The following is a 25355-nucleotide window of genomic DNA, read 5'->3' as shown; positions in this document are numbered from 1 at the left end:
AGAAGGGATGGTTTCTGGAGGAGCAGGAGCTGAGGTTTCTGAGTAGTCCTTCTGTACAGATTGCCTGGGGGTAAAGCAGACCTTTTATTAATGAGCCAGTTTCTCTATTGCCTGGTGCTGTGTGAATCTTGGTTGGGGCTTTTGGTTCCTCTGACGCTCTCTGGAGGTGCCTCTCCTCCAACGAGGAGGTGTTTTCTGTCCTGATCTTGCGTGGGGACAAGGTGCGTTGGGCCCTTTGGAGACCAGCTGGTCGTCACCTGGGTGCTGAAGGAAGGAGTCTGCCGTCACAGAGGGGAGCACGGGAGAGGAACATGCCTGTGAAATGGCTGTGCGATAGCAAAAGGACCTGTTTTGGATGGATCCCGGTTTCTGAGAGCCCCCCGCCCCTTGCATCTCTCCCAGCTTCCCCAAGGCAGGGCTAATCTTTAACTTAGTGTTTTGTCTCTTGCTGAAATATCCCACTCTTGGCACTCCTCCTCCTCCTCCTCTTCTCGCTCTAATAGGCTGCAATAAGGCAGCAGCAGGGAGGAAAGCGTGTGAGGGGAAAGATTTCTGTGCTCTCGTGCAAGGCTGGGGAATGACGGGGTCTGTCTAGGGGAGAAATCACATCTGCCTCGCCACCGGAGTCCAGAGCCTGCGGGTCTCTGGTCCTATGAGGTGCCTCCTAGAAGGAAGCGGAGAGGTCTTGTCGTTATTTTTTCCTTTCTATATGACAGTGGAGGGAGGCTCCAGCCAGGTCGAGGGAAGCTGCGTTAGGTGCCGGGCGGGGGGGCTCAGCAGATGCAGCCATTCCTGTGCCGTGGAGCTTGGGTAGAGAGGGAGAAACATGGGATGAGTGAGAGGGTTTGCAGAGAGGGGCAGCTGCCAGGAAGAAGGAAATCGGATCCTCTTAAAGTCTTCGGTCTCTATGCGCCCTTCCTGGGGCTCCTGCATCTCGGCTGCCAGCACCCAAGAGGAGAACTGGGCACTGCTAGCAAACCAGAGTGCTCTGCCACTTCATTACTTCTCTCGTGACTCCTGTTCAAGCCAAGGGGTAGCGCGTGGAGGTTTTAGGCATCCCTAATACTAGCTTGCTCTAGCTGGGAGGGAGACGCAACTCTGTGTTGGTACCTACCAGTCCCCGGGAGTTGGTGACCACAAAAGCTGGTCAAGGAGTGAACCGAAGCAATTATTGCACTGCTTTAAAGCAGTGAGTCCTTGCAAAGCTTTGGGGTAGGGTGGTCGTTGTAATGCCAGATTCCTCCCTCTTCCAGAGGGAATCGCACTCACTCCTTTCTCTGTACAACAGAAATACTCCAGACCATGTTATCAAACCACAGAGGTGGATTTAAAGCACTGGCCTTTCTCTGACAAGGGAAAAGCAACACTGGAGTCGTAGCTGAGCCATCCGTTATGTTCTCGGCTCTTCTCCCAACCGCTTCTTCAATATCCCTGTTGCCAAACCAGAGCCCTCAAGACCGCAATCCAAACACAACTCCTCTTGAGTTACAGGCACAGTAAACACATGTCCAAAGCGATGCCAAGAGCGAACGTGGTGTTTTTGTCTCTGCTCGCCTCCCTCATGCATCGGATGATGTTACACAAGGCTTGCAGTCGTCCCCGTCTAGCTGGGTTGACATTGCGAGCCCACAGCGGTGGGAGGAAGGAGCCCTTCATCACGGGTTTGCCAAGAGGTTGCTCGGAGCAGAAGCAGAAGGTGATCGGATTCCAGTTATATATATATATATATATGTGTGTGTGTGTGTGTGTATTTGGGGCGTAAAGGAAATATGCTGGCAGAAGCAAGGATGAATTTGATGCCTGAGCCAAAAAGGCTTTTAAGAAATCTCCCTGCCCCAATAATTCAGGGCAGATGATAGTGTAGAGCTTATCTCAAGCGATGGCCGAGAAGGACTGCAGATCTGCGTGCTCCAGCGTGCGTGCCTCAAGGAAAGGCTGTGAGGCTGAGCCAGCCTCTCAGAGACCGCTGTAGATATGCGTGGCCTGGGACTGAGCTGGATTCCTCGAAGCCACTCGTGTGCTTAGTGCCAGCCTGTCATTGGGGCTTTTGGGGGGGGGGAAGAGGGGCTGTGTCGCACCTTGCTGTGGTGGGCAGTGCTGCAGTCGGTTAAAAACAAAAAGAAAAAAACACAAAACTGTCTGAACACACTTCTCTTTTGGTTTTGCTTGCACAGGATTCATGCTTCTGTTTGGAAAAGAATCTCCTGCACTCTTCTTGCTCGGCCCAGCTATCCTCCTGGCTGAGGCAGGATCCCAAAGCTGCGTGCGTGGGCGTAACGGGGAGCGAGTAAATGTTGCATCTTGTGCTCAGCGGGCGACACGAAACACCCCACTGCGATTTCCCCCGTGCACAGGTGTTGATGCTTCCAGGCGAGTTGGTTTACTCCTTTTGTGCCCAGTCCAGGCAGGACTGTTCTGTAACTGATCTGATGAAATGCCCCACGGTGTGGTGGGGAGCAGGCACAGCTGTAGAAAATTCAGGGGTGAGCACGATGCTGGGACCTTCGCGAGTAAGACAATGTGGGGAGAAGATGGGATAGACCTCCTGTGTGGTTGGCTGAGGGAGGACCTTATATCCCCAGGAGGAGAGCTGGATGCGGCTGGCTGTGCTATTTCGCTAGCGATGCTGTGGTGAGTGGGGTGTACAGGTCCTGGAGTCCTATATGGAAGAACTGGTGTTCCCAAATCTGCCACGAGATGGGGCGGCTGGCGTGGCAGCCTGCAAGTCCCCTTCACTCCAGGCTGAGGATGAGAATTTTGGCTGAATTCAGGAGGCCAGGGCAGGGGTGTGGGACTTCGCAGCATCTGGGATTTAGGACTGTAGTGCCGTGGATGGTGGTGCCTCAGTCAGGCACCCCCTGGATATCATCTATAAACCCTCAAGCTTAGGGAAATCTTTTGTGGGGCGTGTGTCCAGGGAGGCTAACAGCAAACAGGGACCCTGTGGAATCAAACCATTCGTGCTTTCGTTCGTTTAGATCGCTCAGCGCTGCAGACTGCTGCTTATCTTCTCCGTGTGAGAGAGAGACGCCCTGCACGAACCGTGTGGCTGGGGAGTCCTGGTCAGTGTCCAGCACTACCTCCCTGTTGCCTGCAGGAATTCAGGGATGAACTCGCCTCTGTGGCAAACTACTAGTCCACACAGCGTGCCCAATGTCTTGCTGTTCACGTGCACAATCTGCGGTGTGCCTTAGCCAGAGGTGTCTTCCTTCGGCTCTGGAAGTGCCCAACCTGTGGGTCGGAGAGCAGATTCGGTGCCCCCCAGGCTGCAGCCAGCCAGCAGCCAGCCAGCTCCTAGCACTGGAGTGCTTTAAGGTAGAAGTGCCCTTTACCAGGCTATCCTGCAAATGGTTTCAGGGAGACTGTACCGAAAGGAGCGTTTCTCTCCCCAAAGCAGGGCCGAGAACTCTACCAGAGCGGAGAGCTGCGGCTCCAGGGTCACCCTGGCAGCTGCTGTGGGTCCGTCCACCCACATACCAGTGTCGTGTCAGGGATCGGGGGCAGCGAGCGACCACAGCCAACACTTCTTTTTATGTTGCTGCAGCCTTGTGTAAGCACAGGTATAAAAATGTTCCTTAACTCTGTTTCTCTGTAGAGAGATCGGCGGCATAGGCTACCCTCCCGTGAGCCCTCGCAGCCCGGCTTCTGCTGTGCCCTGGGTGCCGTGCCAGCTCGCCAGCCATTGCTACCTCAAATGTCAGGGGTGAGATTGCAAAGCAATTAAAATCCTCCTGTCTCCAGCAGAAAGAAGCTGGCAGGAACAGAGCAGCTGTGTGCTGCACAAAACCAGCCGCACCACCTGTCCAGGCTGGACTTTGGATGCTGGGAATGATTTGGATTATTACTTTTTTTTTCTGCTTTTTCTTCCCCTAGGGCCTGTTTCCCTGCCCTTGGAGGGAATCAGTGCACACGAGTGCACGGAAAGCAGAGCAGCGCAGTGGCCAGCACCAGCTCCTCCTCTCCTGCCAATGTAGGGGGTGAGTCTGCTTGGGCTGTGGGGGTGACTCCTGAAGGTTTCCCGGTGGGAAGCTGCCTCAAGAACTGCTTAGTGTGATGCTCAGCTTCAGTCCTGGATCTCCCTGGACTCTGGAAACACCATAGCCTCGCTGTTTTCTTAAGGGTGCCCACAACAGCATGGTGGAGCTGCTGAGGATTGAAGTGTTTTACTTGGAGAGGCTCGGCTCCCTGCTTAGCACTGGGGATCTGTGCTGCTGGTTTCCTAGGTCAGGAACACTCGCACAGACACTCATGAAGAACCATGCAGCCAGAGTATTAGAAAATATCCCAGTTTATTAGAGCATCTCCACTTCATATAGAGTTTTACAAAATATTTACAGGTAAGGAGGGGGCTAACTAAAACTCAATTGGAGTGTGCTCTTCTAGGGCAAGGAATAGGCTACACACCAAAAAGAAATCAAATCAGCACATTCACAAGTCACATTGTTACATTTTCCTTTACAAAATTAAGATGGGTCTAGGCCTCTGGTGTCTGGCACAGCTAACCCGTGTTGTCTTTGCAGGGGACAAGCTCCGGGAACGCAATCAACGCAGCCCTTCTGCTCATCGCAGCGAAGAAGGGGAAAGCGCCGAGTGCAGCCCAACTCCAAGCAGCTGGAGCTCAGACGAAGACGTGTCGGCTAAACCGCAGCGTAGTGTTTGTTAAGGCACATGGTGGTGATGCCAACGGGCCCAGGTCTCTCAGGCGGATGGATGACAGTCGGTGCCAGCAGCCCCAGGTGCCGCTTCCCTCGGGGCAGAGGGAGCGACAGCATGTTTCAGCCAAACTTCTCTCTTTCAGTCGCACAGCTCTGGGCTCGGCGCAAGCAGAGGATGGAAGGAGGAGACCGCAGCATGGGATAACACCAGGGGAGGGATCCCGAAGGGGCTCCCCCCAAACCAAGGTAAGAACTTCTTCTTCCCCCCCCCCCATGACTGAAGACCAGAGAAAGGGGTGCGGATGGCAGTTTGAAAACAAACGAAGGAGATAGAATATATTCTGAAAGCTTGTTTTTGAACCTGTCCCAATAAAGTTTGCCTCTAAACACACACAGTGTTTGTCGTTTTTTCTTTTTTTTTTTTTAATTTTTTTTTTTTATATGTATCTTGAATGGGAGCTGTGCTAGCTTACCCCAAAAGGAAATTTCTTACTCCAAACATTGATTTCTGAGGTGGGAATACAAAGGGCTGACTGGAACCATCAGCTCTGGCTGTTCGGTACACACACATGGAGTCCCAGGCGCTTGCAGCGAGGTAGAGGGAGGGTTGAAGTTCACAGTAGAAGCTGTGCCCTGCCGGGAGGAAATGACAGTACCCAGCATCTCCAGCTGGCGATGTACAAGAGATGTCCATCTCCACGCAGGGATGAGCGTGTCCCTAAAGGCCTGTCTGCTCTTTGATCCAGTCTCGCAGGCTCGTGAGCCGGCTGTAGACTCCAGGCTTGTTTCTCTGTGCGCAGCCATCGCCCCAGCTCACTACACCAGCCAGGAACATCCGATTGCTGGGCTCCACGCTGACCAGGGGACCTCCAGAGTCTCCCTGCACAGAAACAAACAGCAGCATAAGCACAAACCCAGTACCTTGTCCTAATGCAAAGTTTTAAAGTAAATCACAAAAACTGAGGAAGAAACAACCAGTAACTCCAAAGAACAGTTTGAGAGACTAAGTCAGCTGTCTGTACAAGTTCCTGGCCATTCCCCGAATCCAGAAAAAAAATTGTACATATATCTGTAAATATAGATATTTCAAGTATGGCAAAAAGAGTCACAGTGCCAGAATAAAGAGCTAAACAAGGGGCCTGTCTTGCTAATATGGCTCTCAGTAATAAACAAGAGTGTGGTCACATTGTTCTCCCACCTGGCAAGACATTTTTGAGACTAAGTCATGCATCAACACAATTTGCTGCTCATGCCCACTCCAATTTGTCCATTGTCTGAATCAGGGACGATCCACATAACTTTGTTGTATATTACATGTGGTAATATGAGTGGAAGTGCCAGAATAAAGAGAGCTGAGCAAACGGCCCATCTTCCTAACGAACTAAGGCTCCTCCTCACAGCAACAAACCCGAGTGCTGCCGCACCGCTGGCCTACCTGGCAGGCGTCCACGCCACCCGTCAGGATCCCCACGCACATCATGCGTGGCGTCAGCTGGTCAGTCAGCAGCTGGTTGCACACAGTCTGGTTGATGAGCCGGATTTCTGCTTTCTGTAAGATGGAGGCGCCGCTGCCTGCGAGGAGGGAAGGAAGGGCAGCGTAAGTGAAAATGTGCGGCGTTTTTGAGCAGCATTTCCCTCCCCTGCGTGCTTTGTTCGGGCTCTGAACGACCGACTGATTGCCCATTGCGACAACCCGCTTTTTTTTCCTAATACCCCTTTTGCAGCAGGACTGAGACATTAACTTTGTGCGCTCCCAGAGAATCTCATTTGATTCCAGGCTCCAGGCAAGCTAATACATTTAAATTGCAGCCAGGCAACCCCCCTGTTCCCTAAAGCCACGCACGAAAAATCCGTCCACACAGCCCCAAATTGGCGAGGCAACGCCAGCACTCACCTCCTTCCACGGTCGCTCCCCACCCGGTGACCCACAGGTCCTTGCCCACGGGGAAGCTGTGGGTGGCGTCGGGCAGGCAGATGGGCTGGACGACGGAGGAGAAGGTGACGGGGCTCTGCAGCTCCACCACGGCGATGTCGTAGTCGTAGGTGTAGTCGTTGAAGAAGGGGTGGGAGATGATGCGCTTGATTTTCCGTGTTTGCACGTTGGCTCCGTTGCGGTTGCCTTGGTTGGTCAGGCCCAGGTAGGCTGTCCACAGGCTGGGGTCTGAGTACCTGCACGGGTCACGAAACGCAGGGCAGAGTGAGGCCCCATCTCACGGACGCCATATCTCGCTATCATCTTAAACAGTTTCCTTGAGAAATGCCCATAAAAATGTTTTTTCCCTGATTCAGACAAACGCCCGAAGATGGAAGTGCGACCATTGGGGGGTCCTGCCTACAGCAGGCGGTCCCCGATCCAGCTCCCACCTACCTGATGCCCTGCAGCTGCAGGAAGCAATGCGCGGCCGACACCAGCCAGCTCTCCGAGACCAGCGAGGCCCCACAGATGTGGCCCTGGCCCTTGACGTGGAGGCTGACCTGCCACGGCCATTCTCCCACATCCGAGTTCTGCCCACCGACGATCCGCGACTTCCTCACGTAGGAGCGCATCCCGCAGTCTGGGGGTGGGGAAGGAGAAGGGACACTTGGAGTAATCCTTTTCCCATTCAACGCCTCCCCTTTGTTCCTTTGGGATATCTACTACAGCACGAGTGCCCCGTCACCCATGGCAGGGATGGCTGATGCCATCAGCACGGGAGCACAAATGCTGAATTTGCTAAAATATTTACTGGCCAAGTCCGTAAACGTGCAGGCAAATCCCTGTATTATCTGTGTAAGGCGTCTTGAACGACACAGACTCTCCGCAAACTGCTGAAGAACACGGCTTGGCTATTTTCAGATCAAGAAAAACCCAGGGGCTCTCTCTGCCACACTTAAGTGTTTCTTTTAGGGGCCCAGCCCTGAAACCCGTGTCCCCCCTTCCCCGGGGTACTCACTGCAGTTCTCCTCGTCAGAATTGTCTTCGCAGTCCCGCTCCCCGTCACACTCCGGGTTCTGTTTGCTGATGCAGTGCCCGCTGCGGCACTTGTACGTGTACTCCTTGCAGGGAACTGCTGTGTGGACCGCTGCGGGAAGGATGAAGGGAGAGGGGTTAGCCCCGGTTCTGGGGGAGGTCGCATCGTTCAGGAGCCCTTCACCTCTTCTGCCCATCCCCAGGACATTGCCACCCCGTGAAAAAATGCACGCCAGGATGCCCAGCCATGAAGAAATCCGTTAAGAGGCTGCATTTGAGGGGAGGTCCCCTCTGCAGCCCACCCTCACCATTGCTGCAGCTGCCCTCGTCGCTCCCATCCCCGCAGTCGTCCTTGCCGTCACACTTGCGTGTGTCAGGGATGCACTTCCCATTGTTGCACTTGAAGCTGTCAGCTGCACAGCCTGGGGAAAGAGCAGCTCCTGAGAGACGGCAGGGCACAAATCCTAACAGTACCCCCAACACACGGCTGTGTCCATCTCCCTTCCTCCTGAGACACGTAAAGCCTCTGCAGCCACAACATACAAATGCCCATTTCCTGCGTCCCCAATCTCTTCTTCTCTAAACTGCACACCACCGCTGATTTATTCAGCCCTTTCTTCCCCAAAAGCCGGCGTTCCCTGCACCTCTGCTCATCCTTGTTTCTCTCCTCCAAGCTCTCGCTTGGGGCTCCTGTGCGGGCTTGAGGAAGCTGCACCAGGCAAGGCCTCGCCGTGCCCTGCAGCAGGCTGGTATTTGGGGTTTCTTGCTTGCTTGTTTCCAGCCCGCCACTTGCCTTCCTCCGCACCGTGAGCCTCCATCGCCCTCCTCGCCTTGCTCAAGCCCTCAGCCCCTTCTGCCCGCGGGGTGAGTTACTTACTGCACTGCAGCTCGTCACTGTTGTCGCCGCAGTCGTTCACGTTGTCGCAGACCCAGAACTTGGGCTTGCACCAGCCGTTCTGGCACCTGAACTGCTGGTCGGTACAGGCTGAAAAGGGAGAGCAAGAAATCAGGGGAGAGATCTGCAAAGGCATCTGCGGAGTCACCAGCAACCCATCCACCATCTCATCTACCGCAGCATCATGGGAAAACCTGGGCGGCTCTCGCAGCGGGTGTGCAAGCACATGGGAACAAGCGCACCAGAAAACACCGCGACAGCTTCGGGCCACGCACGCGTACATAAACACATAACGCGCTTAGGCTATAGCACAGTATTTCTGCTGTTCTGGAGAACAAAACTATTCAGAGAGTTGTAATGTTTTAGGCGGTTAAGGCTGAAGCTGACGTTACAGCAGCAGGACAGCCAGAGGCAACAACTCAAGCAAAACGATTGCTACAACCAGTGGGAAAGGACCTGAGATACCCGGATCATGGTGCCAGCAACCAGGCCAGCAGCACGCTCTTCCGCAGGAAACAGCCCCTTACCCCCCAAATCAGGGGATCCCGTCCCCTCTAATTAACTGCAGACCCTTGACAATAATGTTATCTATGGGATAGCTCTGCTAATCCAAGAGGAAAACTTCTTGCACAAAGAAACAGCTCCCGTGTATCACACAGGTTTTCCAGATGTGCTCTGCAATACCTGCCCGGTTCGGTTACAAAATGCCTCCCTTTATACCACCCAGCTCAGCCAAACCCACAACGGCCAGGAGGATTACATAGAAAAACACATTCCCAGCTGGGAGGGACGGGAAAGGGAGGGAGATCCCACTGGAAGAGACCTCGATTAGCAGGAACCCACAGCTCCTACGCTGGGAAAGGATCCCAAATCAATCCCTGCACCGAGTGCCTCTTGCTCCAGCCCGGAGGAGTGAGGCAGCGCTGGTGCTAGCGAGCGAGGTGAGCTGCTCTGCAAAGCCTCAGCGCTAAGGCACGTTACCCAGAACAAGCCCAGAGCAAATACCTGCAGCCACCCCGGGGCAGTGTGGCCCTTCCCCTGACAAGCTAAAAGAAACAAAGGACAGACTCACTGCAGGATCTCTCGTCGCTGCCGTCTACGCAGTCCAGCCACCCATCGCAGCGCATGCTTCTGTCAATGCAGCGGCCAGTGTTGCAGGTAAACTTGCCAGGGCAGGCTGAGAAGGAAGAAAGGGATAAAACAACACGTGAGCCTTGCAGCCATCCTCGCTACACCCCTTCCCCAAAGCACACAACGTTCCCTGTGCCTGCTTACAGCATCCAGCATTAAAAACACCTTTTTCTCGGAACAGAGCAGGAATACAAGGAGGTTTGCAGGAAAGAAAGATGCGCTCCTATCCCCCTGGAAAGGTACACTTCCCAATTTACAGGGCAGCGTAAGTGCAGAGGGAGGGACAGCCTCCAGACCTCAGGCAAATCAGTTCCCCCCACAGCCTCAGGGCTTCAACTCACGATCGCTGGAGTCGTAGGACAGGTACTCAGCTGAGAAGCCAGTGTCCGTGTAGGACTGGTCTGAGTGGAACCGGACCTCTATTTTGTTATTAGTACTGGCCACCACAAACTGGGGACGCTCCCCACAGTACCTGCAGTGAGAGAGAGCAAAGGTGAATGAAGTATTGTAGATCAGCAGTGAGCAAACCTTCTTCCATCCCTGAACTCCCCATCAGCACAAAGGGTCACTTCACACACCCAGAGAGCTAAAGGGGCAGGAGAACAGAGAGCAGGTCTGATTCCAGCACAAGCTGCTGGACCTCAAGGTCCACACGCAGGAGCTGAACGTTGCTGCTGCCGGCAGAAGGTTTGGGCCAGTTGCAAACACCAAGTTGTGACCTTAGAAACGACCGGGAGCGAGTTCATCCAAATCCCTGCCTGACACAGCGATGTCTCTGATCTCAGATTCACCGTGTCTCCGGATCTGTGGAGCCTCTAAAGCCGCAGGATCCCATCCCACCACAGGTCAGTAGGAATCACTTACACAAGCACCACTGCGGGAACTAGCCAGGGCCACAGATGCAGGTTCTGACTTTGAAACCCTCTCTCCTTGAGGAAGGGTCAGCTCCCTTGCCCAAGATGTTGCAAAAGAACACTGCTCGCTTCCCCTATGCAGTACCAAGTTGTCTTTTTGGCCCAGCTGACGTTAGGTTGTGTAATAGCAAACAGTAAATGTAACAGTAAATGCATCACAGAACACAACGCAATTACCCTCACAATGGAGATTTGCTCATTCAAGCAAAACCACACCAGATGTTTCTGCCTTTCTGCACGCGAGGCATGTGACGCGATGTTCCACAGCATTTGGGGGGGATTCAGCTGCAGCATGCAACACACCCAGGGTCTAATCCCCAGAACCAAGCATGCGGCTCCCCTCTCACCACAGGGCATCGAGCTACGACCGCGGGTCAAACCCAAGCACCCTCCTGCCTTGTCGTATCCCCAAAAGCACCAGCACACTTGTTTCCATGGCAATTTTAAGGAAAGCACAAGGTGCCACATAACTAAATGCAGCCCCTCTGCTCAAAGGGCCAAAGCCGCGGGTCAGAGAGAGCCTGACACCTACTTCGTGCTGTTGATCTGCACGTAGTCCTTGGTGCAGGAGCTGATGGGGATCCCGGGCTCCAGCACAAAGAACATGTTGAAACGCACCTTCACGTTCTTTTTAGAGGGAACCTGCAAAAGGAAGCAGAGTCAGTGGCATGTTGTTTTCTGGAGCACAGAAAACAGGAATAAGTTTTGTGGGAAAGGGGTTTGGGGGGAGGACAGAAGGTAACTGAAAAGGGAAGAAGCCCAGCAAAAAAAGAAACACCTTCCTGAAAAGCCACTATGGTTCACACTATCAGTTAGACAGTTGCTTGGCTTGCTGACCCCAGAATCCCAGATCAAACAAGCACACAGACTGGGGGTTGAAGCCAGCCCTCTATCAACACTGCCTGTTTTCCCAGGGCAGAACGTTTCCCCCACCAGCAGTGTTGCAAGCAAGTGACTGGCCTGTCCCAAAGTCCAGGTACTCTAGTGCTTCTTGTGTAAAGCTAGTTATTGGGGGCTACGGTAGGCGTCACACGGGGTTGAGGCCTCTCGCAACCTCTTCTGCCTTTGGCACCAGCTCCTGAAGCCTCCCTCCAGTCATGTCAGACTCTAAGTCTCCAGGCAGCATCTGCTGCGAGCTCGGTTGTGCGGTGTCCTGCATAACCAAGCTCATTTGACAGACTCATTAAGGCAAAGAGAGGACCCCGTCTTACCTCTATGTTCCAGACACAGTCCGTGGCTGGGGGGTAGTGTGCCGGGTAATAGGGAGTCGTGAAGGTGCCACTCTCTCCTTTCAGAGTCCCACCGCAGACTAGAAGATAAGCAGGAAGATGAAAACGGGTTAGAGATTCAAAGAGATGTGGTTTTCCCAAGCCTTAGCTGGCTATCACCCAAGGCAGGAAGGGAGGCAGATGCAACAGTCTCTAACAAGGTTAAGTCGATCTCTGGAGGGAGCAGCTCTGCTCCAAGGCTTGGAGAGAACCCAGGAGATCAATTAGGTGCTTCCTGCATACATCAATCTGCATGTCTAATCCAACATAATTCTTATTTTGCCCTCCTCGGGGGACATCATTACAGCAGCCAAGAGCACTGTGGGCAAGGCAAGCTCCAAGAGCCACGATGTGACCTGCTTCCAGGTCTCCCGGCCCTGGCAACATCCCTGGCAAACTGACCGCAGCCACAGCTGCGCCTCCCTCTTCAGTTGCCCGCGGCAGGGAGAGGTGGGGGGGAACTGGGCCAAGACCTCTGCTCACCTTTCATCTTCGGAAGCTGGAAGAACTCAGCCTTAAAGCCGGGGAATCTCCCTTCCTTGTTGGTAACCAACGTGACGAGCATAACGTTCTGGGAGGACAGGAAGGTCAGATTGTAGGATGGGGCGTAATTCCCACAGAGCCTAGGAAGTAAAGGACAAAATCCATTCGACATAGCTGTGCAGAGAGCCTCAAGCAGCACAGGTCACCTCTGAGCAGGGACAGGAGCTCGGTTACCAGCAGGACTTCTCAGTGCCACCCTGCCACCTCGGTGCCATACAGACACTTAACGCAGACACTCACCTGACCAAAGCATGGGGCTCCACGGGGCTCAGAGAGTTATACACCTTGATGTAGTCACTGTCATCCGTGCACTGCTCCAGCTCCAGCGTCTTGAAGGTCAGGCTGATGATGGAGTTGGCGTCCGCCCTCAGTGCCCAGTAGCAGAGCGCGTTGTTGGGGTACGGGCTGTTGGGGAAGCCCGGCGTGGTGAAAGTGGTGATCTCCCCTTCCTTGGCGTGGAGGGCAAACACGCAGCTCTCTGCCCAGGAGAGCAAGGAAGAGTTAACAAGGCAAACGAGGAGGTTCTGCCCTGCTTTTCCCCGAGATGCAGAGCGCGGCACTGCAGGTTGTCCCTGGGCAGATGCCTCTTGCAGGGAGCACCCTTGCTTATCAACATCCACCTGCAAAGTGAGGTACCGGGGAAGGACAGCCAGGGACACCCACTACTGCTAAATAACGGCAAGGCCTGCGCCGCGATCTGGCTGACCCCAAACCAGCTCCAAGCAGCACACAGAGGTCCGCCTTGCATGCAGAGCACCTCTCTTCAGGCCCTTCCCCATCCCGCGAGGGAAATCACCACCCCAAAGAGGCCATTACGAGACTGAAGAACAACTGTACTTACTGTCCCGAGAGGAGTAAGCTATGCTGGGGTCAACAGCTGCAGGAAAAAACAGAGGTGTTGTCATCCTTCGGGCTGTGGAAAGTCCCTGGGACCCACACTGATTTGGCCTCGCTGGTGGGGTCTCGCCCTGCAAGCTGGCCAGGGGGGAGGTTGCTCCTGCCTGGGCTCTGGGGAGCCAAGTGATCAAGCTTTTCCTCTGCAGGAGGGAGGATTCCTCCCTGTCCCTCTGCAGATGGGCTCAGAGGAGAACACGGAGCGTTCGAGCGAAGGGGAGCGGGTCCATGCAGCTTCCCCCCGAGCCCGCACGGCCCATCAAAGCAGCGCTATGAAAGCCGGGTCCTTACACTCACCCTTAGAGCGGTCCCCACTGCCAAAGGCACCCAAGGGAGGGCTGCGACCGGCAGCTTAACCCTCCACTGAAATGTGCCCCCCCCATCCCACGCAGAGGCCCAGGGATGGCGGAGCCAGCACTCACGGAAAGCGACGACCGACTCCACCTTCAGCATGGGGTTTCGCAGGCGGGGGTTCCACCTCTGGACCAGGCTCTGCTTGTCCGCCATCGCCCTGTCCAGACTCTCCTCCCGGTACTTGGGGACATGGAACTCTGACCAGTAGTAGGCAATGACGCTGCCTTCGCTGCAGGGGAAGGGTGATTATGGGGTGAGAGGAAGGACAGACGCAGGAGGGCTCAAGTAGCAGTAGAAGAAGCGGCCAGGCTACTTGATGAGCTATGTTTGGAGGATGGCCACAGGGAAGGGAGAGTCTTAATGATAAGTTAAGCAAACTGTGCCCAGCAAAGACCCCTGCCAGCCCAGGGAGTCCCTTTTGAAGCTGCCAGGCACCACCCACTGCCGTACATAGGGCTGTATTGCACCATACCTTGATTTTCCCAAGACATCTCCCTCAGCACACAGTGATGAGGACTGGCAGAAAACAATATGCATTTTCAGGTCACTTTCCACTGCCCGCCCCCCGTTCCTGTGTCACTCAGGGTGACTGCTGAGGTGCCTCCATCCCCAGCAGCCTGGGAACGAGGGTGTACGGCTGCATGACATCCCAGCATCGCCGCCCTCCGCTCCCAGACAGGGCTCAGACAGCACCTAACCCTCACCTGAACGCAGTTATCACTGTCTCTTTGTGGTAAGGACCAATATCTGCATGATTCCTGTAGATCTCCTCCACCTGAAAGGTTTAAAGAAGGGTGTTCAGCACATCTAGAAGTGAGGAGGGGGGGAAAGGCTAAAGACAGACAGAGCTTCAAGCCTGCTATGGAAAAACAGGGCACATACCCAGCACCCCTGGCTGCAGGAATCTGCAGGGGCCAAAGAGAGGAAGAAGGAGAGTTGAGAGTCCCAGAAGTGCCCAGACCCGCACACCACAGCCTGTTCTCACTCAGCTCACCCCGCTCTTCCCTGGGGGAAGCACAACGAATACCCGAGTCTGAAGGGAAAGGCAAGACCAGCTACAGCTTCAGCACGGAGGGCAGACACCCTCCTGCCTCAGCTCCCAGGCCTGACTGGGGACCTGCCGACCCTGGGATTTGCCCAGGCAGCCTCCTACGGCACATGCTGGGTTGCAGAGGCAGGGAGATGCCATGGCACTGGGCTGGAGCCGAGATGCCAAGACCCAGCTTAAAGGCAGGCTCCTTGCACCCAGCCCAGTGCATCGTGGCGAGTGTGGAGAGCTGAGAGGAGTGAGAAAGCTGCAAGCAGTCTTACATGCAGGATCCCCATGGTCACAGGGCAAGAGGAAAAAGTCCTGCTTGCAGGAGGAGGGATGCAAGAAACCTCTTACCGTGCTCTTCACTTTCTTGGCCAGCATGATGAAGTCCGGCGAGCTGGAGTTCTCGTAAGCGTCAAGGAAGTCCCAGTTCAGAACCCGCAAGTGGCCATTGAAAACCTTGCGGACGGGCACGTTCCTGTCTGGAAGGCAACAGTTCAGAGTCAGAAAGGGCAGTCAGGGCTGGGACCGCGGCACAGCAGGTCCCCAGTGACAGCAATCGGGGCAGGGGATTGGAAATGGTGTCGCCCCACTCCTGGAGCCTTCCCAGAGCTGGAGAGGGCACATGTGAGCAACGCCGGATAACGAAGCTTTTCCATGCGCATACGCCCCCAGGGTATCACCCCACATGCCACCACCCACCAGACGTCATACTCACATTTGAAGTGCCAAACCAGGAGGCCGGTGACGAGGGAGATGAGCAGGAAAACAATGACCACTACGGTGACGACCACCCGCCGCTTTGGGCCGCGCTTCTCCATCTTCTTGGAGTTCATGGCAGGGAGGAACTCCACACCTTCCTCCAGGTTGTTCATGTCCTAGGAGAAGAGAGAAGGCAGGAGGGTCGAAAGGCTGATCCCAAAGCCTGGTTTGGAGAGGTCCAACGACAAAGCAGTCTAGAGCAGAGCTACCTGTCCACAGCAGCTCCTCAACACCGAGAGCACGAGGTATGCCTCGGTGTCGGCGGCTCCACAGCCACCCCACGGCAGGACAAACCCTGAAGGCTTTTGCTTTGCTGTTCGGCACACACCTAATTCCTTATTGGGCCTAATACAAGGTTATCAGCTCAAGCAAACTCAGGGGCGAGTCCACACACACCCCCCACAACCACAGTAGGTTTCTAGTCCACAACCTCCAAGATCTCTGCCTGCCAGCAGATGAAACTGCAGACAAAAATTCACCCCTACAATGCGCTCACTACGTGGCAGGTGTGTCACCTGCAGCTCATGGGGCACAGTACACTATAAATAGCATTCCTGTAAAAGAAGAAACCGAGCTACTTCCTCCCTTTACATTTGCAGAATTCTCTGTACGTCTCCTGGGCCAACACAGCGCTCCCGTATTTCTGCTTAGGATCTCCCATTCAGCGCAAATACGGATCAAAAGAAATACACCAAAAAAAACTAAGATGAAGACACAAGACATCCCCCGCAGCCCACGACCAGCCAGACTCTCAGGACAAGACGAGTTGGCTAATGAAGAGCAGGTCCTAAAGGCAGCCGCCCAGGAACGAGGAATGACACCGATAGCGCACAGCTCTCACTGCTATCACCGCCCCACGCTGGGCCAGGTGATGAAGAGGAAGGTCTCTGTCGCAGCGCAAAATCCTCGGTGCCCCGAGGTTTCAATCTCTCGCGCCTTTGGCTTACCTGCCCTCCATCCTTGCCCTGCTCGCATACCTGCACCTCCAGCCTTGGGGGGAAATCAGAATGGCTGCAGACCCAGATGTTTTCAGAAAGACGCCACGCAGCCCAGAGCATCCTCGGTACAGGCAGACGTCAGGCACCCGGATCTGCACCCGCTACCTTAGCATTTCTCCTCCCCAGAGCTGGCTAACGCACGCTGGGACGGCAGACTGCATCTTCTGCTTTCTTCTTGTGCTTCCCTCAGGTAGGAAGGGCTCTCTGCCTGCCGCAAACTGCCCAAACCATGAGGATGCCTCACCCTTCTGGTCACCACCTTCCCATTTTCCCCTCTCCTGAGCCTCACCGGGCATCCGGCAGCTTCCTGGGCTCCGGATGACAGCAAGGATGCCAGAACACAAAGTGCCGACTAGCACAAATTCCCTGCATTCAAATGCATTCCTGCGCTCTGGAAGGGGAAACATCGTCCCCGCAAACATGATGCTGGGTCAGATGCTGCCTGTCCTCTCTCAGCCCAGGGCTGACACAAACATACACTAACGGCTTGGGTTAATTTGATGCAAACGTCACAAGCCCCTAAAAGTCAGGAAAAACAACCAGCAAAGGGGATCGTGTCGACAGAGGGACCTCTGAGCCCTGTGCGCTCTCCTGCAGACCCAGGCGACGAGCGATCCTCGCTGCGCTTCCCTTTGGTGCAATGGCTTCACTGCCTTATCTTTCTGAAGCCCCACTCCGCAGGAAAGCCCAGCTCTCACTTGCACCATTCTTCCACTCCTTTTGCCCTTTTCTTCACCCGATCTCTGCCCTCTCCTCCCACCCTCCACACCTCACCAAAGCCTCTCCTCCCTGTGGTATTCGCCTGAGGCCCTTTACAAAAGAAAGAGATGTGACAGGCACCTTACCCTACCTTTTTTGTGAAGGACTCTGTATGTTTAAACCTCTGCAAACACTTACTAGAAGGCCACCAAGACCAGAGCAACCTACCAGTTTTCGCACCATCTGCTCTCAGAATAATCCGAGTTTATCGTTTGACAGATCTCCACTACAGGATGGGCAAGGAAGCCTTTGTTCATTTCTGAGATTTACTACCCAAGGCTGGGCAGAAAGAAACCAACGTGAAGCACACCTTCTCTGAGGTGCCAGGCTGTTTCTATCACCAACATCCAGCCACTGCCAGAAGAAACAAAAGACCTAGCAGGACCACAGAGGACAATACCAGGGGGGATGCTCTGATTCCTGTTTCGCTTCCGTGATCATACGGGAAAAATTTGAAAACGTAACCCAAAGAAACTTCAAAACAGAAGACACGCAAAATAAAGCTTAAATACATACAGACATCCTAAATCAAGAAACGCTTCAATCAAAGTCAAGATTGCCTGGAGTTTGACACACCATCTTCGAAACAGCCACCTGGCTCCCATCAGTTTCCAAATCGTGCAAGAAATCCCCCCAAACCAGGTAAAGAGAAGAAAACAGCCGCAAATCTTGCAAGCATCTCCCTTCTCCCACCGTGGGGCTGCTTGCAGCGCCAAGCTTTCCCAGGACTCCCATACATTGCTGCTGTTAGCAGGAAGAAAAGTATTTAATTCTCTTCTAACATCTGCAGGAGCCTGCAGCAAGAAAACAACCTCAGGGTTTTAAATTATATATCTGTTCGCACAGCAGCAGCCTTCCCAGATTTCTTGGGGTCAGCGAGGAAGAACCGCCTGCCCACAGATCAGAGGGGGAAGACAGCATCTCTGTGTGTTCTGAGTAACAATTTTGGGACACAAGCTGTTAAATCTTGGCCTTAACAACACGCTCCCCTGGCAGCCTGAATTCAACCAGACAGTATTTCTTCCCTGAAAGAGGGATAGCGCACTTCTTGCACGAGAAGCGTAATGTTACAGGGTGGTAGCAGCTGCAAAACGGCACAACAAAATCGGGTCTCCTCTGGCTACCGGGAGAGTAATGAAAACCCTATTTTCAAATAGTATACCCTTCGGCTGAGGGTACCTTTGGCCCTCTGCAAAACTCCCCAAAATTCAGTTTCATCAAACTGCCAGAAAAAAGCAAGGCTCCGCTGCAAGCAGGATATACTGCTGTGCAAGGCCAGACTACACAACGTTGTGGCTCATGCATTTTAACATCCTCTTCCAGCTAAAGGTTGTGTCTTTGCAGAGGGAAAACTCATAGATGGGAGCAACTTGTCAGCGTGATTAAATCAGAAGGAAAACACAGCTTCCCTCTGCCTCCAACACATACAAACACACGCACTGCTCCTGCGGCTGCAGCGTGACCAAAGGGTTAGGCAAGAAAACTCGCCGTCTGATACTTCTTTAGACAATTTCTCTGCTCTTGGAAAAAAGGATGGAAGATCTTAAACCTGCGAGAGTTTACGGCACGCCTTCGTCAGTTTGTTCTTGCTCCAAAGCTGAGAGAGCAGTGACACCCACAGCACCAAGAGTAATTAAAGGAGTGTGGGGACTCCTAGGGGGTTATTTTTATTATTACTCCTGTACAAGGCGCATAAGCAGCCACTGACACTGTTACTCGCCAGAAGTTACCTGGTCATTAGAGGCAGATATGAGACTGGATCCAAAGGGGTTTGCCTCCCCGCCCTCTGTTTTATATTCCAGATCTCACCCTCCCTCATCCCCATACCTTACGTACACCATTATATTCCCCAGCCAACTCTGACACTTGTGCGAAGCGGCTTGGAAGAGCTGTCGCGCGTCGCAGCCTGGGCAAGCAACAGCGATTCCTGCAAACTCTCTTCTCAACACGAGGCAAAGGATCTGAAGCATCCCCCAAGCACTACAGGAATGCTGAATCAGGTCGTGCCAGGAAGGTTTCAGACAAGGCCCCGTGTCCCGACCTCTGAGTAAGAGGCTGAATCTTCCCTGCCCACACTCAGCACGAAAAGCACCCATTTGACCTTAGCACCGGACTCGTCTGTGCCCAAACAGCACAGCTCAGCCTCCGCTCCGCTTGTTCCCTGTGCTGCACATCCCCTTCCCTGCTGCCACTCCTGCCCGGCAGGGAAAAATACCTCCTCTGTGGTGCTGGTCACCATCCTCTAAGCTAGGCAGAAACCAGATGGAATCAAAAGCAAGACAGGCTCGAAAGATCATCGTTAAGCAAAAGACGACTACGGTTTTGATCTCCTTCAGCTAACGGTTGCTGCACGTTTCCCTCGCGTGTGCTGAACAGTCCATCGCGACAGCAGATGTAAACCAGAGAGGACCTGGATGCACGTCCTGCTCTCACCTTGTCCATGATTCCCTGAGAAACCGTCTCTAGCCCAGAGTGACTCAAGGTCTGACTCTCTCGCCCTTCTCGAGGAAACTACTCCAATAAACATTAGTAAGAGAAAACCTTCCTTGATATTCTCTCCGCCTTAGTCACAGGATCAGTTACTTCCTCTTGCTCCTCCTCATCGTCACCGTAGGGCTGCCCACGGCAGGACCGGAGGTTTCTGGTCGCAGCGTCAGCCCGGCTGGCATGGCTGCTGCAGCCATGCAGTGCCCTGGTAGGAAAGCCACACGCCGATCAAGTGAAAGGGTCAGAAAGATGTTGCCCCATTTCTTCCATGCCTCAGTTTCCCCGGGAGTACCGACTCCATGAGGAAACTTGGAAAAGGAGCGCGCACGGACAGATTTACACAGAGCTTGGAGGTCTGCTGCACGCAACTCCTCCGTGCAGAGAGCTCAGAGAGAAGTCCTGTGCGTAAGCAGACCTTGTCACTCCTCCTCCATAACCCAGCCGCACAATGTATTTTTAGACAGCAACCGTACTCTGCCAGACTGGACAAACCAGATGCAGAAGTGACTAACTCTGTCAGCAGGAAATTCAGCAGGCATATGGGGCTTGGGGGAACTGCAACAGTCGAGTCTGGACTGGAGATGCCTATCAGAAAGCAGAGAGATCCTCCTGCAAAGGAGGGTCACAGAAAGGCTGGGACATGCCACAGAGTATGGCTCTCCAGCAAGAAGATTTCTGAGATGCGTACAAAGCGGGGTCCATCTGGGATCGAGGCTGATTTCTGGCTTGTCTGGTGGTTCCAGCAAGAGAGTGTGATGTGTCCCAGGCACCAAAAGCCCTTGCTGCTCCCGTCTCCTCCAAAATAGGTGCTCCATCTCTCACTCAGTGTCTGTGTCTGGTTCACTGGACCCTAACCCACAGAAGGACTGGGCTCCTGGCCATTAGTTTCTCCTGTCCCTTATTGCAGCTGGTCAATTTGTTTGTCCAGCACAAGGCAACTATGAGATTCAGCTGCTTCCCTTGATGTTTGTCACGTTCCAGACTCAGCTCATCTGCCGCAACGCTGCTCAGGGCTAAAGTTGTCCAGATCACAGAAGGTAAGAGCAAGTGTGCAACCAAGGCAGCCTCACTGCAAAACACCCGCTGTCTGGCACGGCCGAGAAAAGGAACCTGTAAAATGCAAAGTTGGAGGCGACCTGGGGAGGTCTCAGATGAAGCAGAGTCATCGGATGATGCGGTTAGACTCTTGCCGGGTAATTGCACCCTGCAAATACCAGCCTGTGTATCCAAGAGGCAATTCCCACCTCCCCTTTACCAGCCACACCTGCCTCAGGTGGCGTTCAATAAAAACTAAAATATCACATGAGAAATGAGAGGAACGAAACCCATCGACTCATCAACCAGCTCAGCGCAGCGCCAGCAAGCCCGGCTCAGAGCTGGGGACACCCCAGCCGTTGAGATCAACGGGGTGAGCTTGTGCAGTGCAGAAAGAGCCAAGAAAGTTCTATTTTCAAAACCTGAGGTTTCCCAGATCATACTGAAAGCTAACACCAGCTTTGTGGTGCTGGCATAAGAGGAAACAGCCTGTTTCCCATAAGAAAAAAAACCCAAAAGATCTAAAAAGCTGCTGCCACACGGTGTGCACAGCGTGCAACTCGCTTTGCCCAAGTAGCTCAAGTACAGCTACACAAGTCCTGAGATCAGCTCCTGCATCGACTCTTGCTGCAAACCCCAACATTCCTCCAGGAAGAGATCTGACAATAATCTTCTCACTTCTCTTCTCATTCTCGAGAAGAAATACATGGAAACAGCATGCCTAAGAGCTAAGTTTCCATAAGGCATATTTGTGCTGTGTTGCCCCAGTATGGGCAGTAAAGCACTGAAGAAACTTTGCCAGCGTATTATTTTTCATCTTCAGTTCCTTATTAAGGACGATGATACCATAAAATGATGACATAAGAACTAACGAGGGAATATGGAGCAGGAAATAAAGGACACAGAGTCCTCCACACTGTCTACCTTCCAGGCACAGAGGGCAAGCGCAATAGTGAAAGATACAAGTCACACACACCTATTTCACACACCAATTTTGAGCTCAATCCTCTACAGCGTTCAGTTGTCTTGTGACCATCCTGAGTCACATGAGAAACCAAATTCCTTCAGCTTTATTACAGAAGAAACTAAAGTTAATGTTTGCACAGGACAGCACAGGCTTGGCTTGCTGCCTCGCACCAGGCTTATCAGTGCAGCTGTGTCATGCAAAACAGCAGCTCAAAAAAAGCGACCACGCTTCTAATTGCGTTTCTGTTGTAGCAGAGAGACTTTTACATGTAAGACTTAGCAATTCTTGGGGAGAAGTGGGAAATAAAGCTGCCTTACAGGCCTGATACATGTAGCTATGAGCCATGAAATTCCTCCCTACAACACACTTATGTCCCAAGACCAGAAGAGAAACATGCCACAGATGCAAATCACTTATTTAAAACACTCTTACGTCTTTCCCGGTACAGAAAGTACTGTCTGAACAACAAAAACGCCCTCCAGCAGCCTAACAAAACCAGCTGCACTCCAGACCTCGATGAAACACTCCACGCTCATCGTTACATTTCACCCACGCTCTTCACCGACTCTTAGAGATTTGAGGTGGATCTGGCCCACAACATTTGCATGTTTGGAGCCAACAGCAGGGGAAACGCCAGCAGCTCCGACTGGGTAAAGCCTTTTGTCTGGCAAACCCATCCCTATTAGCTGCTCCCTCCTCCACCCCAGTCTATCACCTGGATATCGCAGTGCGTTATTTGCAAGGCTGGCCCCGGCGGCCTTTGGATGGAAACGGCATATTCTACCCTGGGCAAGGTGAGAACCTTTGGTCTGATACCTTCCCCACAGCCAGGCCCTCAAAAACACTCTCGCTGCTCCCTCAATGGTTTTACAAAGTGATCTTTTGTTTGCTGAGCAAAGGTCTGGCACGCTCTCGATCGGCCTCAGCCTTTTTCTCATCGCGCCTGCCTTATCCCTGTTTGCCTTTGGCACCAACAGCAGCCAAACTGGCCTGAGCAGCACTCGCCCACCAGCCACTACCCGAGAAAAAAGCTCTGCACCTTTCCAAGGAAGAAGAGTAACTTCTCCTCGCCGTGCCCAAGAGCTGCCGCAGCTCGTTCGCCGCCGCAGGAGGAGATGCAGTCATTGCAAAACAACTCACGTTTGCTCCGCTGTCATATTTATAGGGAGCCAAGTCCAACGACAGTCAGTCCACAAGGGACAAATTCCTCAGGCTGTTTACTGCCAGGAAGGAAGGTAGCGTCTTCGGGGAAGTCCTCCAAGACCAGATCAGCTCCTCTTGAACTGATGCAGGGGGAAAACTGATCCAGAACCAGGGGAAAGGACCTGGCACACTAGGGACTCACTCGAGCACTCAGCCCTGCCGTAAAGACACCAGAGCACAAACCTACCTTTTGCCAAGAGAACAAGCCGGGCAGGGAAGATCAAGCTGCACACAACGGTGTCACCCCGACCCGGCCAGGGAACAAGGAGCTCGAGCTGAATGGTATCAGCGAGAGCATCTCCTTCCCGCTCCTGGCAGTCACGGCGGCCCTGACACATGCAGGACAGCAGGGCTGGAGGCAAGGGACACTTTTTCTTGATGTAGACCAGCTTTCTGATCGGTGCTAAAACTGCTAGCTCCTTTGCCGCTGCCAGGTAACAACCGCTAACGCCAAGCCTCAGAGACCGACACCAGACAGCCTGCAGGTGAGCTGGAAAGCACTGCTGTCGTGCTTTAACCTAGAAGCCCGGTTTTGAACCAGCTCTGTGGCACAGAACAGGCTCTGGAGGTGCAACCCAAAAACACCAGTCCCTGCCCAACCCTCAGCCGGGAAGACCTACACAAAAAGCCGAGACAACGGCTTAAGCTCGCTCAAGTTTCAAAGCACACTGATAACGCATAGGTTAATTAATGAAGCCGCAAAGCCCTCGGTTAAAGTCAGACCTTCTGACGGCTTGAACAGGTTTAGTTAGACCTGTTGCTAAACAACCCAGAGCCACGCGCTGCGAACAGTTCACCTCTGCGTAGTTTATCTTTACTCACATTGCCAGCACCTAGCTTAAGCCGAAATCAAAACCGTCAGAGCGATGGCAGCGCTGACATCGACGCGGTCTACACCGGTGCAGACCGCTGCATCGCGACGGGCAGGGATTTCCACCTTCCCAAAGCTGGTTTTTCTTTTCCTGCTCTGCTGGGCTCGGCGGCGTCCCCCAAACGGGTTCTCCTGACCTTACCCGACGGCGGAGTGGGAACGGGAGCTCCCCCGCTTCCCACGGGATCCGGAGCCACCCCCATCGGTCCGGACTGACGAAGAAACCGGAGCGAGCGGAGGACGAGGCAGCTCGGCGAAAAAAACGACCGTTTTTTGGGAGAGCCCCGCTGCCCCCCGCCCCGTGTGCCGCTCTCACCTGCGGTTGGGCGCTGTACCTCATGCCGGCACCGGCGGCCGCGAGGCCCCGCTCCATGGCGAGGGCGGCTGCCGTGCCGGCTCAGGCCGCCATGGCGCGGTCGCTCCTGGCCTCACCACGGTAGGGCATGGCTCGGCACGGTGCCCAGCCCCTCCTCTCCACGCTCCCGGTAGGTGCGGGGAAACTGGAAAAACCCCGCGGGTCCCCCGACGCTCCCGTCTCCGGCTGCAGCTCCCGCCTCTCCCCGCTTCACAGGCGTCCGCGGGGAAATTAAGGAAAACCTCGTGCCCGAAAAGCTGTGCCCGAAAGCCCCGCGTGAGCTCTGCGTGATGCGAAGAGACCCTTCCGCTGCCTGCTCTGCTTTAGTAAATGAAATCAGAAAAATCTGTCTTTTACCAACACGAGCCACCCAGCAGGCAGCAGGAGGGCTCACTAGCACTGGTGTACGCAACAGTTTCTAGGGAAAAGCTTTACATACCCAAGGTCTTACCCCTTCTCGGGTGACAACAACTATCATGCTACGAAGCCCTGGGGCCAAAGAGCACGCTCTCCAGCATGCACAGGCTCTTCAGCCCCTGGGACAAGCCTGCTGTTCCCCAAAATACCTGGTACACTGAGGAGCTGCCAAAGCAAAATATTCCCTTTATCCCAGCCTGAAACCTGCTCTCAGCTAGGCTACAGCACTTTAGGAATGAGCTAGCTCTTATTTAGGAATGAGACCAGATGCAAAATGATGAGCCACACAGCAGTACATGGCATGTGTAACCAAATCTGGCTGGCACTGATGAGTGTGGCTCACATACCAGCAACATCTCCCCAGTGACTATATGGTCGAATATTAAATGGTGCCCCCAGAGAAGAAAAGGAGGGATCAGCGGCAAAGCCCTGGGTTCTCAGAATGCTCTAATGCAGGTTTGAAAGCAGGCTTTTAACACTGAAGTCTGCATTCCTGACATAGTCTTACTCCAGCATTTTCCCCTTCTCAGAAAGATGACCTCCCCCCCCCGCCCAATATTTAGATTTCTCTCATTCAAGAGTAAGTCAAGATTAAAGATAGCTGGACCAACATCATCTTTCTTGGAAAGGTTCTTCCCTCCTCCATCTTACATGTGACAGTCTGTACCAACATGTGGTATGCCTGTCAATCTATTTGAAGGCTGAACTGGCCATCCCACCACTGATCTGAACTCCTTTCCACCAATTGCATCTAGCCCTGAAACTGATTTCTTTCCACATCTGAACATTTAAGTTTCCCAGAAAGCTGGTTTTGGTGTAACAGGAGTTGCCCACTCATTCACACGCAACAGGGAGATGCTTGCT

The 25355-nt window shown here is 53.6% G+C and overlaps 1 protein-coding gene across 1 annotated transcript; it reads right to left on the bottom strand.

Annotated features, from left to right (window-relative positions):
* Positions 1-5373: 5373 nt before the first annotated feature.
* Positions 5374-24059, bottom strand: ST14 (suppression of tumorigenicity 14 (colon carcinoma)). The gene is made up of 19 exons (XM_010581402.1): positions 24036-24059; positions 15356-15515; positions 14992-15119; positions 14309-14379; positions 13673-13833; positions 13198-13233; positions 12597-12834; positions 12297-12436; positions 11757-11854; positions 11078-11187; positions 9973-10103; positions 9573-9677; positions 8483-8590; positions 7908-8027; positions 7589-7705; positions 7024-7210; positions 6550-6824; positions 6091-6227; positions 5374-5535 (listed from the first exon to the last, which is right to left on the bottom strand). Exons 1-19 carry the CDS (start codon positions 24057-24059, stop codon positions 5374-5376), a joined length of 2508 nt encoding a protein of 835 aa, XP_010579704.1.
* Between the last annotated feature and the right edge of the window lie 1296 nt (positions 24060-25355).

This window comes from Haliaeetus leucocephalus, unplaced genomic scaffold (genome assembly GCF_000737465.1).
Source record: "Haliaeetus leucocephalus isolate CR32 unplaced genomic scaffold, Haliaeetus_leucocephalus-4.0 Scaffold773, whole genome shotgun sequence".
Classification (NCBI taxonomy): Eukaryota; Metazoa; Chordata; class Aves; order Accipitriformes; family Accipitridae; genus Haliaeetus; species Haliaeetus leucocephalus.
Note: the sequence above shows the minus strand (reverse complement) of the source record. Positions and strands in the feature narration are given on the sequence as shown.